The 12501-nt window shown below is 48.7% G+C and overlaps 1 protein-coding gene across 3 annotated transcripts in view; it reads right to left on the bottom strand.

Annotated features, from left to right (window-relative positions):
- LOC125739677 (gamma-aminobutyric acid receptor subunit rho-3) overlaps positions 1–12501 on the bottom strand; it is a 19586-nt gene extending 7085 nt beyond the window's left edge. The window contains exons 1-8 of one of the 3 annotated variants that reach the window (XM_049010028.1): positions 10444–12501; positions 9693–9805; positions 6650–6717; positions 5635–5858; positions 5479–5561; positions 5171–5308; positions 2311–2463; positions 1784–1977 (exon numbers count right to left, since the gene is read on the bottom strand). In XM_049010028.1, the coding sequence (XP_048865985.1) occupies positions 1784–1977; positions 2311–2463; positions 5171–5308; positions 5479–5561; positions 5635–5858; positions 6650–6717; positions 9693–9805; positions 10444–10586 (1116 nt within the window). In that variant the 5' untranslated portion in view covers positions 10587–12501. The remainder of the gene's footprint in view (positions 1–1783; positions 1978–2310; positions 2464–5170; positions 5309–5478; positions 5562–5634; positions 5859–6649; positions 6718–9692; positions 9806–10443) is intronic. The other 2 variants (XM_049010029.1, XM_049010030.1) reach the window with 2 other exon arrangements.

Genomic DNA, 12501 nt, shown 5'->3' with positions numbered 1-12501 from the left:
AGTATTTCAGAGAATACCCCTGTGGATGTTCTGCTTCTAAGCTTATCCGCGACTTCTATAAATTCATCCTGCAGAACAGCTCTCCTGCCCTTTCCTATGTCATTGGTGCCAACATGCACCACGACCACTGGATCCACCCCAGCTGGGGCCAAAAGCCTGTCCACACGATTCAGAAGGTCCCCTACCTGGGCACCAGGCAGGCAAGACACCATACGGGACCCTCTATCACGCACGGGTGCATACATAACTACACCTCTAATAACTGAATCCCCTACTACCACAAACTCCCTCTTCCTGGGGGGAGGGGGCTTCTCGGTGGCCAAGGACTCACCTGCCTCCCTAGTCTCTTCCAGCTCTAAAGCCGGAAGCACCTGAAAGCAGTTAGACACGTCACTTCAGGTGATGCTGCTTCTGTGAACTGTGTACACCCTTTTCTGTGTCTATGACCTACGTTCACCCAGCTCTCTCGACCTGCCTGTTCATCATTCTCCCCCCTCCCTGCTTGTGACGTACACACCATCTCCCTAAATCGTATATTAACTCTCTCCTTTAACTCCTTGTTGTGTCAGATGAGAGTCAGTTGCTCCTCTAGGTCACGAACCTTGACCATGAGTGAGTCCACTAACTTACATCGCATAGCAGATGAAGTCTGACTGGACACAAGCATCCAGAAGGGCAAACATCTTGCAAACACAACACTGAGCTGGCCCCATAATTACCTAACTCACTATGACCCCGTCCTTTACTCCCACCACAATATATTTATATAGGCTATTTAACTTTTACTTGATTTAACTAATGTACAGTTACTATAATAAAGTGCCGAGTACAATAAAACACTAAATTAACACTTGCGTTAAAACTGAACTTTTTAAATTATCCGACAGCGTCAGCGATACCAACCTTTGAAATAAAACTTTTAAAATAACCAAATTAACAATTACCCACCGGAGACTAACTTCCTGCTGAACTACGTTTAACTAAAATAAAGCGAAGTTCCTCTAGGGAGGCCCAAAAACCACAAAAAACCCATCAAAACAGGCAACTGCCGGAGCGGGAAAAAAAGTAGAAAATATCCTCCCGGCCCTGACTGGCGACCGAGCAAAGCTCAGGATCAACTGTCCTTTTCCAAGTGACGTTACAGATATTAGATATTATACCTCGCGGGTGTTTGTAGGGAAGGTACGCGGGCAGAACGCCGCTCACGCGACACCCACAGCTATCGATTACACTCGCGCTGTTTATTAACAAGGACGGACAAGTACTCATACCGACCGAAAGAAAAAATAAAAAATGAAACAACAACCACCCATGTAACCATACTGGCACACAAACACTCAAATATACTCACAAATAAATCCAGTCAACCGCTTCAACAGGCGCACAACACAGTTCACACAGCGTCTATACCATTCCCTCACAGTGCAGCAATCCCAGCAGCCTCTACAGCAATCAGAAGCCTGTCGGCTCGGTACACTGACACTGGTTCGTATGCTGTTACCCTGCAAACATCGCAAAAACTTATGGTTTGAACAACTGCATATGGAAAATGTAATTTTAAAGGAAGCTATAACTTTCTTTTAAAGATGTTCATGCAGTCAGGGTTCAGTGATAATATCTATCGTTAAACCAATGCATCTTCTGCCAGTCAAACCACTTCCATCAACTAGTTTGTGGTTCACAGAGAACCAGAGAAGGACATTTTCAGTCTTAAGAGCACCTTCCTGCTGATCCAGCCAGTCTCATAACCACTGAACCCAGAGGGCATGAAGGCGACAGTGACCTTTGCCCTCGTGAGTTTCCTCATCTCCTCCACTGTGGTGAAATAGTTGACTGCGGCGTATTCAATGATGGACAGGAAGACGAAGAGGAAGCTGGCCCATAGGTAGATGTCCACAGCCTTGACGTAAGACACCTGGGGCATGGAGGAGGACACGCCTGTGATGATGGTGGACATGGTAAGCACGGTGGTGATGCCTGTGAGAGACACAAGAGGGCACTGCAGCGAAACACAACAGCAATCGAGTCAATGCATAGAGCTGACACCAGGTTCATACCCCCACAGACAGGAAACCCACAGCCCAGAAACATGTCAGCATGATTTATTCAAACGTTCATGCTGCCAAGCTCAACTTCCTTATTAGCGTGCAAACATTGTGTACAAACATTGTGTGACCTTAATGAAGCACATCTGTGATCCATTAGGCAGATTTAAGGCTGCTGCTGCCGAGGCCAGGTGTTACACACATGTTACTGGGCTTTCCTGGAGATAATGAGGCGCCAGAAGACCAGGCAAGATGCGGGCAGCACCTAGGGAGACACGGGCGGGTACGGCCCTCCGGTCGATCCAGAAGGACACCCAGGACAGCATCACCATCAGCATGGTGGGGAAGTAGGTCTGCAGCATGAAGAAGAATATGTGCCTTCTGAGCAGGAAGTTAATGTACAGCCTGTTGTACCATCCTGCAAGGAAGGGAGACAGGGACAGGAAGGAAGATAGTTATTAAGATTAGGGTTAACTTCATACGATCAACGGGCAATTCCGGAACAAACAGCAGCAAGAACATAGTGCACAGACGGTTATACATACAGTATATGCACAATATGGGCAGTACTACACACCCCTACACTCATCAGACAAGAAAAGTGTTTTCAGTTAGAAACTCCTTCAGTTCTGCTGCAATAAGGATCGTTACAGGAGGTCATTCCTGCCCATGACAGTTACCATCTATAACAACTCTCTGTGCCAGAGGAGAAGCCTCCGTCTCTGAGACAATACATAATACATAATGCACATTTACATTCATTTTGCATATTTGTACATTTAGCATATTTGCACATATATATTTTTGCAGTTTAGAATTTGATGTCTACCTTTATGCCTAAATTGTGTCTATGTAAAGGGTTACTGCAAAAATTTCCACTCGGGGATAAATTCATCTTAACAGTGCGAACAAAGGAAACATGAAAAGCAGGGGGGCCACCTAATCTATGTCAGAGGGGACACTGCGCGCTGCTTCAGGTTTACAAACTGAAGGACTCCTGTGCTCTGCTAAATTGTTTGGTTCATCTTGTACTTTTATTGGTCTGTTGCCTTGATTGAAAGACTCATCCAAATGTTTTTTCTGGACGCTTAAACACAAACAGCGATTCTCTCTCTGAAACCATTAACACACGTGGTCAATGCATTTAACAAAGTGTGTGAAACTGAATGCATCTTCTCTGCTATACACTCAGATTTAAAACACTTCTAGCAAAACCATTATCTTTGGTCTCTACATTCCTACACTATTTTGCCAATTGCATTTCCACACTAACAGAAGGTGCCATTTTGCTTTCTGTTCGTTATTTTCATAGCACAGATGTTTTTGTTTTCTTCCACTGTGTTTTTGTTGTTTGAGCTTTTGTTAGAACATTTTGAGAAAAATATCTGTATCTCCTTGTTTGATAATGTTCTTGTTATGTTGGGAATACAGATCAGTACTTTACGCATGTGGATACCTGTGTGTGTGTGTGTGTGTGTGTGTGTGTGTGTGGGTGTGTGTGTGTGCGTGTGTGTGTGTGTGTGTGTGTGTGCGTGTGTGTGTTTGTGTGTGTGGGTGTGTGTGTGTGTGTGTGTGCGTGTGTGGGTGTGTGTGTGTGTGTGCGTGTGTGTGTGTGTGGGTGTGTGTGTGTGTGTGTGTGTGCATGTGTGTGTGTGTGGGTGTGTGTGTGTGTGTGTGTGTGTGCGTGTGTGTGCGTGTGTGTGGGTGTGTGTGTGTGTGTGTGTGGGTGTGTGTGTGTGTGTGCTACATGTATGATGGAACTTTTTTGCAAACTGCTGTGTGCTTGTCATTTATACACGAGTATAATGTCATTATACATTTATTTCCATCATTCACGGTTTTTATACGGCACGAATATATGTCATTTATACAGTCAGCGTGTATTTGGTGCTTTGCGAGAACTATTTGGTTTTTCAGTAGATATGCACAGTTTTGCAGGTTTGGTGTACGGTTTTGCAGAAATGGCCTGTAGTTTCAAAGTTTCTGCTTAAGCAATCAGAATAAAAACTGAAATAGAAAGAGATTATACTGTGTCGTTTTAGTCAATGAAATGTATGCAATGAATATATACTGTGTCTTTATATAATCAAACAATTTCATGACAAGACACGCTCTACACACACTGCACAGACACTGTGATTGCCACCATATTCAAGGATTAAGTAAAAAAAAAACTGAAATTACACTCAAAATGAATGGCAAAACAGAGGAGGAGGACCTATTACAGATACTGAAATATATCTCGGTTGTAATTTTCCATGCCATGTTTTACCTGCAGGAATCCCTCCAAGCCAGCCAGGGCCTACAGCTGGAACGTCATGCCGTCAATAGCATTCCAAGAAACGCTGAAGTTTATTTAATAGATGTTGTTGTATTTTACCTTTTGGTGCCCACTGCTTTTTAAGCTGTCCACACACTTTTATGAAGAAGAGCGAATTTATTTTAATTTAATTTATTTCAGTGATGTACTGTAGAGATGAACAGTTAAATTCAGATGCTGTAAAAACAGTGAGTGATGGAAATTCAGAATAAGGTATTCAAAATACTAGAGATTACGCTGCTGTGTAGGATTTTAATTTCCCTTTCAAGCAGACCCAAACAAACCTTTCGAATGATGCTGCTATATGCAGTGTTTTTGGTCAGTGACTGAGTGTCCAGGGATTTTACAGGACTGAGGTAATGACCCTACTGCAAAGAGATTGAAAAAGTACACAGTACAGGAATGAAATGTTCTGAAAACCAGAATAAGAGACTAACAATAAATATTTAAGGATACCATCTTGGAAGGGAGGAAGGACAGACAGATAGGGAGAGACGATTCAATGTCCTGAACCTCCAGGAAGGGGGAGTCAGTTGGGAAAAGAAAGTTGTTCTGATAAGAAAGAGACAGGAAGAGATATGACACCTCTCTAAGATACGGTATCAGCACGTCGACTGGTTTTGTTTTCTGTCCAGCCTTTGTACTTTACTTGTTTATTTGGAACTTTCTGTGATGACACACTTTCCGCTGATGCACCAGGGCGATGACACTGTGTGTGTGTGTGTGTGTGTGTGTGTGTGTGTGTGTGTAGGTGGGGGGCAGATCTACAACAGTCAATGGGTACAGAAAGTGCTGGTACACCCACCCGTGCTGCTGTAGAAGGCCAGTCCGAAGGATGGGTGGAATTCTTCAATGAAAAACTGGGAGAGCAGGATCTCGTCCGTCCGCAGGGAATCATTCCCATTCTTCCAGTATAGCATTAGGTCATTTTCGTTATATGCATCTGCAGGAAAAGGAAGACGTTTAGGATAGAATGAAAAGCTGGTCTGAGCAGAAATGGTGACCGAATCCCCAGCAGTGCAGGCTGCGATATGCTGAGGGGGTGGGGGGGGGGGGCGTGGACCGGGGGCCCAGTGGGGCAGATGGGGTGGAGGCCAGCAGACAGGTACTCACAGCTCTCCAGCTCCAGGGAGCAGTTCTGCGTGTCCAGAGGAAACCTGCTGAAGTCCATGGAGCAGAAGGCAGTGACAGTGATCCTGCAAGGCCGGGCAGCACGGTGAAGGCGGGAGCGGGACCCAGGCAGGCGGCTCACCAGCGAGAGGTGCGTACCTGACGCTGTACAGGATGTTGCCGTCGGGGTACACCCTCAGCATGATGTTCTCCATGGTGGTGTCGTGGATGAAGGAGCGCTTGGAGTGCACGAAGAAGACGTCCGGCACCCAGATCTTCTTCACCAGCCGCGCATCGAAGGTGCGACTCTTGTTGCTGCTGGAGGGGAAGGCCAGCCGGTCGTCCTGCCAGTAGTGCCTCAGGTACAGGGTCATGGTGAAGTCCTGCAGGCCACACACATGCTACTGTAAACCAGACACAGGTACAGCAGCCAGACAGCAGGGGGTGCTGTGTGGCTGGGTTAGGACACCGTGATTCCCACGATCGAAAGCTTGCTGGTTCAAATCCCAGGTGGGCAGAGTGAGGCCCCTGGGCGAGGCCCTTAAGCCCTAAGTGCTCCGGGGACTGTCTGACCCCAATGCCACACTCAGCCCTGCTTCACTGCTACTCGCCCTTGTTCCTGTTTATTTATACGTATCCATTCTGGTTGCATTTGTACATAAATGAGCGACATGCCAACAGCAGGCGGCAAAGCTAGGGTCCTCCCCTCCTCTGGGTCTTAGAGGGCTGCGCTGATGTTAACCTGCCCCCCCCCCCCTTATAAGTGGGTAAATATGCAAGTAAACACAGAAGCAGGATGTGTGTTCTGGCTGGAAGGAAATGAGAAGCTGAATGGGACATTAAGGGAGGGCTGGGCTGTGTGTGGCAGCCACAGCAATGTACACACATTCCAAGGAAAGACAGACAGGTGGAAGAAATCAGCATGGCACCCCCCTCCCCCGCCCTCCCACCACTCAGCCAGTCAGCTAACTGTGATGGATGCACTTGTGACACGGTGCATTTAATCTGGTTCCCTTCAAATGCGACCCACATATGTGCCTGGCAGATCACGTACACGCCGTGGAATTTGCTAGATTCTCTCACACTAAACAGCTGCATCTTGGTTTTGAAACTGAGATGGGACACCCCTACGAAGACGCCAGGCGCTTTGGGCCGGAGCAAGGAAACCTCTTACCATGTTGACCTCCGAAATGCTGTCGATGCTCTCCACCTGGACGTCGATGCCCACCGGGATCGCAGCACCTGCGGGGATAGGAAGACGGCCACTCAAATGGAGAGGCACGCGAACCACCCATAGGGGACGGTGAAAGCAACATGCGGGTGCATGCTACATAAACACCCGCAGAGCACTCCAATCCTCGTGACAAGCATTCCAAGGACAACACCAGCCGGACAGGTCTTCAGATCAGGAGAGGTCAGGAAGGACAGTGACTAAGAGCTGGTACTTAAATGCCTCTGAACCACAGGTCAGAATGGAGGAGGCTGACAGCAGGCCTCATGCTGTACACCCCAGTGAGAAGCAGGCTTCATGCTGTACACCCCAGTGAGAAGCAGGCTTCATGCTGTACACCCCAGTGAGAAGCAGGCTTCATGCTGTACACCCCAGTGAGAAGCAGGACTCATGCTGTACACCCCAGTGAGAAGCAGGCCTAATGTTGTACACCCCAGTGAGAAGCAGGCTTCATGCTGTACACCCCAGTGAGAAGCAGGCCTCATGCTGTACACCCCAGTGAGAAGCAGGCTTCATGCTGTACACCCCAGTGAGAAGCAGGACTCATGCTGTACACCCCAGTGAGAAGCAGGCCTCATGCTGTACACCCCAGTGAGAAGCAGGCTTCATGCTGTACACCCCAGTGAGAAGCAGGCCTCATGCTGTACTCCCCCATGAGAAACAGATCAGGTTAATTATAAGCCAGAAATAGAACAGCCCTGGACCAAAGAACAGCTTTGTCACTCAGTGACAAAATTCTAGAAAACAGGACTACTGTGCCTTTAAGGAAGATGTGGCCGCCGTTATTAGTCGATTAGTGCTTGTTTGTATAAAAATATTTTGAAGTGTTTTAGTCAGTTGAAATCTTTTTTGAAAGCTCTATTTAGCTGTCAGACTTTCCAATAACAGAATGTTTTGTGCAAATGCACACCATGGCTGCCCCTACTGGTTTGGTTAGCTTTAACCCAACACCGGTGTTGAGTTGACATTCCAGATCTGATGTGCACTCATGCAACCATGTGGTTTTGTAAACAGCCAGAGCTTTGTGTCTCTTTTCACCTCACCTGATTGGCTATTTCGCCCAGCCCATGTATGCTGTAACCACTCCACTGTGTGGAGACCCTCCCCCTGAGCAGGGTTCAGCCTGAGGAACGCAAACATCCTTGGGAAAGCTCACCCTCATCAAGGGGGCCACAAACACACACCCTGCAACCTTCACCTAAGTACATTACTGACTCCTAATATTTTTTTACAAAAAGAGCTTCAACTGATTACTATTTAGACATTGATGGATGGAGAAAAAGGGGTTTGGTTTATGGAGATCTTCCCGGTTTCAGGGACCCTGCATCTTCTGGGTGCCCACACACACTCAGCTGGAACGGTCGTGGTCACATCCGCCTGAGACTAGCAGCAAGCTAAGGAATACATCAGCAGGATCAGACCAGTTCCAAAAGAATTTCATGCTAGTTTTGTCTTTTCAACCTGACCGATGCCCTCTGACAGGGACAAGAACAAAGATTTGCTGCTAGCGAGGGCCAGGTAATGACATCATCATTCATTAAGGGGTCAGGTAATGATGTCATCATTCATTAAGGGGTCAGGTAATTACGTCATCATTCATTAAAGGAGTCAAATGATTATGACATCATTCATAAAGGCTGACGTAATAACATCATCATTAATTAAGGAGTCAGGTGATGATGACCCCTTCAGCAAGGGGTCAGGTGATGACACAACAGAATGCTAATAACATCACCATGCTAATAGGACCAAAAGCATCCATTTTGAGTGTTAATATCATAGCCAGTGATACAAGTAGTGGGACCAGGAGCAATTAGCACCGCCCATTAGCACAGACACAGAGTGAATAACTTGCTCCGCTGTGCTGGGATCTCCTTATGTGAGCATGGCCCTGCTTCAGCCTGTACACTGAATACCAGCAGTAACGGGAGCCATTTTCAAACGGGTCTATGTGCCGTGAGCAGTTCTGCCCTGGTTCCCAGGCGTAACGCGTTATCTCACCGCTGTGGTGGCTCAGAGTCTGAGGAATGCTTGTCACTCTCTCACCAAAGGACTGGTGGCACAGGATAGGAGTCTCGGATGCACAACTGTGTCCAGGACAGCTCTCCAGTGGAGAGAGATTCAATTGCAGGATATGTCGCTGACACACGCCCCAGAGGGGCCGTGCCATCACACCGTCCATTGTGGCCCATCATGGGAATCATACCGGTTGCTGCAGCCAGCGACAAACAGCTTTGAGAGGTAAGGTGGTGGAAAGAGGAACTGCAGGCCGCAGGCTCTGTCTGCCAGCTTCTCACCTTGCAGCGGCTCTCGCTCGTGTCTGGGTCACATGGCCTGTGTGGCGATGTGACAGGCAGCAGAGAGGAGAGCCCCATCTGCGGCGCAGTGTACAGTTTCACTCTCTTTTCTGCTGGGCTGACAGTGCCACTCTTGTCTTCATTCCCATGTGACCAGTGCAGAACAGGCAGAGAAACCAACACATTTACAGAGATCAGTCACCCTTCTTATGGCTGTATTTTTCAGCACAGTGCAGCAGGTTCCAAAAAAAGCATGGAAGGGGACCGGGGCAGGCCATGCTGGGAGATTCAGCTTCCCATTCTGGGTCACTGATCCATGCTGTGGAGGGGCTGAGCATAAACACTGTAATGAATGTCAACAACAGCAGCGGAAATAGGGGTCAGCGTGTGCCAACGATGGCTTTGGTTTAGGAATTACTACAGAGGATTAGTTTCAGGGCAGTGTGGCCTTGCTCTATGCCTGCCCCCCCCTCGCCCCCTCCCCCCTGACCTGGAGCTTCATTCCTCTCCCTGCCACAGGTATAATCTGGGTTAAACCACCCAAACCCGACAATCTGGGTCACGATCTGGCCTGTCGCTGTCCCCTCTGGCACCCTGACCCATTTGTGAGAGACATCAAAGCCATATGCAGCCGGCAGCTACACCTCCCATCGCCATCCCACAATGCACCTGGCCGGGATCTCCCTCACCTCCAAAGCCGGGCCTCATGGCGAAGTCGTGGTCCTCGATGCGGAGCAGCTGCTCGGACTTCATCAGCAGGGACTTGGTGCTGTCCAGCTTCTTCATCTTGAATTCGATCTGCCTGAATCTCGACAGACAGTCAGTATAACGCTCGTTCACACCAGAGCCTGACCACATCTGCTAGGGACGTGTACCCCCCCCTGTTTAATAGATTGTGCTCCCTAGAGAGCTGCGCTACGGTGATTCTCCTGTTCTCTGTGGAGACTCCATATGCCACTTTCTCCTTAATCAGCCAGAAGTGTGGCATGTCCTCACAACATGGCACTCTGAGGGGGCATCGCTGTTCAAATAGAGTGTCACCCTGAGGCAGGAGCTTCCCTCAGAGATGGTGAGGGTAATTAAAGGCCAAGGCAGGGACCCCTCCCTCCCTCTCTCAGGTGGTGGGGCAGGTTGCAGCCTATCTCAAAAACACCTGCGCAGGTGAGGCGTAGCCATGTTCCCTGTTTTTTAGTTTTCGGGGGGGTGTGGCTTCACCTCTGGGGAAGCATGATGGTCCCTCACACCAAAACAGCATAAAGTCACGCAGGCTGTGCCGGGCGCATGGCCAGGAAGGCGCTGAGCCCTAAACATGCACCGTTTACTGACCGGGACATGTGGGGAGAACTTGCTGTACAGGCCTCACTGTTATCATTACAAATCCTGCAAAAATGTATGGCTAACAGCATCCCAGCTCCGCCGCAGTGTTGCCCCCCCACTCACCGGCCGTGCTTGTGGCTGCTGCGCTCCCCCAGGTGCACGTCTTTGTGTTTCCTGCGGCCCGGAAACTGAGTACCATCGATGGGGACAACCAGCCAGAGCCCAGCGAGAAGCAGCAGGTGGGAAGCCAGCAGAAAGACGCGCATGATGAAGGACGAGGAGGAGGAGGCTGGCTCAGCTGTGCTCTGCTCGCGCCGCAGTCCGTATCAGCCGGTCCTGCACGCCCCCTGCCCGCCCGCCACCACACTGTCGACTTCCCTCCGGTTTAGCCCTCCGCAGTGGCCTCACACTGAAGCCACCCTGCTGGCCTCACGCTTCCCCGCACTCCACACTGCACACAGCATCATGGGAAATCCCCGCCCCCTGCCAGATTAAAGCCCAATATCAATTCTGCCCCACAGTTGCACAAGAATGGCATTATTCCCTAATCTCCTTATCTACAGAAATTTTTCAATAACCCACAAGCAAAGAGGGAGTCTCACGGAACAGTGGGCGGCCCGATGCAGAGTAAGCGGCATCCTAACCCAGTTCTGGGCGGGCAGCCCCCCCCCACCATGAAAGACTTTCAGGTCAGACCAGGACAGGCTGGGCTGGGACAGAGAGTGTGTCGCCCTGAAGGTGCAAAATTCCTCTGCCAAGCACACACACACACACACATATAGACACACAGACACGCACACACACAAACAAACAGACAGACACATACACTCACATAGACACATAGACTCACACACACAACTCTGCGGGCTCCCAGTGCTAAGCTCCTCTACATAATCATCAACATAATATGTGTGTTTTGATTAGGCTGGTTCAATCACATTTGCTGTTAAGGAAGAGGTAGAGATATTTTGTGCATTTACACGCAAACATACATAGTCCATGTGTTCATATCTCAGTGGGTACTGTCCATTCAGTTTTCTAAAATGACAATCACAGTTTTATTTTGATACAATATTTCATTTTCCTTGTGGGGACTAAAAAATGCATAGAATGTTACAGGTTTTCACCACATTGTGGGGATATCGGGTCCCTAAAATGTAATGATTATAAACATACACGCACACACACACACATTTGTATTCATTATTTTGTGGGGACTATCCATTAATTTCTTTGGGCAAATCCCTAATCCCAAAAATGACAACCATAATCCCTACCCAACCCTAACTTAGTCATAAGTAACCAAACAAATCTTTTGGAATTTTTAGTTTTTTGATTGCAATAGCAGATTTTTATAAAATTTAATTTCCCCTTATGGGGACTGAAAAAATGGTCCCCAAAACATCAAAATAACAGGTTTATGACACAGTGGGGACATTTGGTCCCCACAATAAAAAGTATATCTGACCCACACACACACACACATACACACCAGGAGGGAAATCGATCATGAAATGGCATCCTTCCGGGAGTAAACCACACAGGGTCACGTGACCCTATTCTGCAGGATTACGGGCTTACTGGGGAGAGCACGTGCAGTGTCTCTGCCCTCCCTCACATGGCCACTGGGGGCTCTCTGAGCGGGAAGCATAGCCCCGCACATCTGTACACTACCTACTGTGGCCAACAGGAGGTACTGGTAGACGGCGGCAGCCAGCTACGCTCATGTCAGTGCAAACCCAACTGAGGATGGGACTCAGCAGGGATCAGTTAAGCAGCCAATCACTGTCTTTGCGTCTCTGGAGACAATGGGGGTTCTGTTCTGAATTAGCATAGTACTGTGACCCATTTCAGACAGATAAGTGGGCTGCTCCCTTCCAGCACATGGGTAACAGGGTCTCTGCCCCAGCCAATGACGCTGACCCTAAGCCCCACGATGACGGCCCTGGGAGCTGCGGGTCACATGAACACGGCCGGCGGCAAGCAGAGCTGAGGCAGACAGCCCATTGGGAGCTGGCGGGGTGAAGGACAGGGCTGGTACCAGCAAAGACCCCAGAGGCTGCAGGAGCCTCTCTGTTTCCCTGAGAAGAGCTTCTCTGAGGGGGCGTGTCTTCACTCACTCTGCCCTTCCCTGTTTGTGAGTGTGTGTGTGTCTCTGTGTGTGCGTGTGCGTGTGTGTCT

This window comes from Brienomyrus brachyistius, chromosome 4 (assembly GCF_023856365.1).
Source record: "Brienomyrus brachyistius isolate T26 chromosome 4, BBRACH_0.4, whole genome shotgun sequence".
NCBI lineage: Eukaryota > Metazoa > Chordata > Actinopteri > Osteoglossiformes > Mormyridae > Brienomyrus > Brienomyrus brachyistius.
The sequence above is the reverse complement of the archived record's forward strand: the minus strand, read 5'-3'. Positions and strand labels throughout refer to the sequence as shown.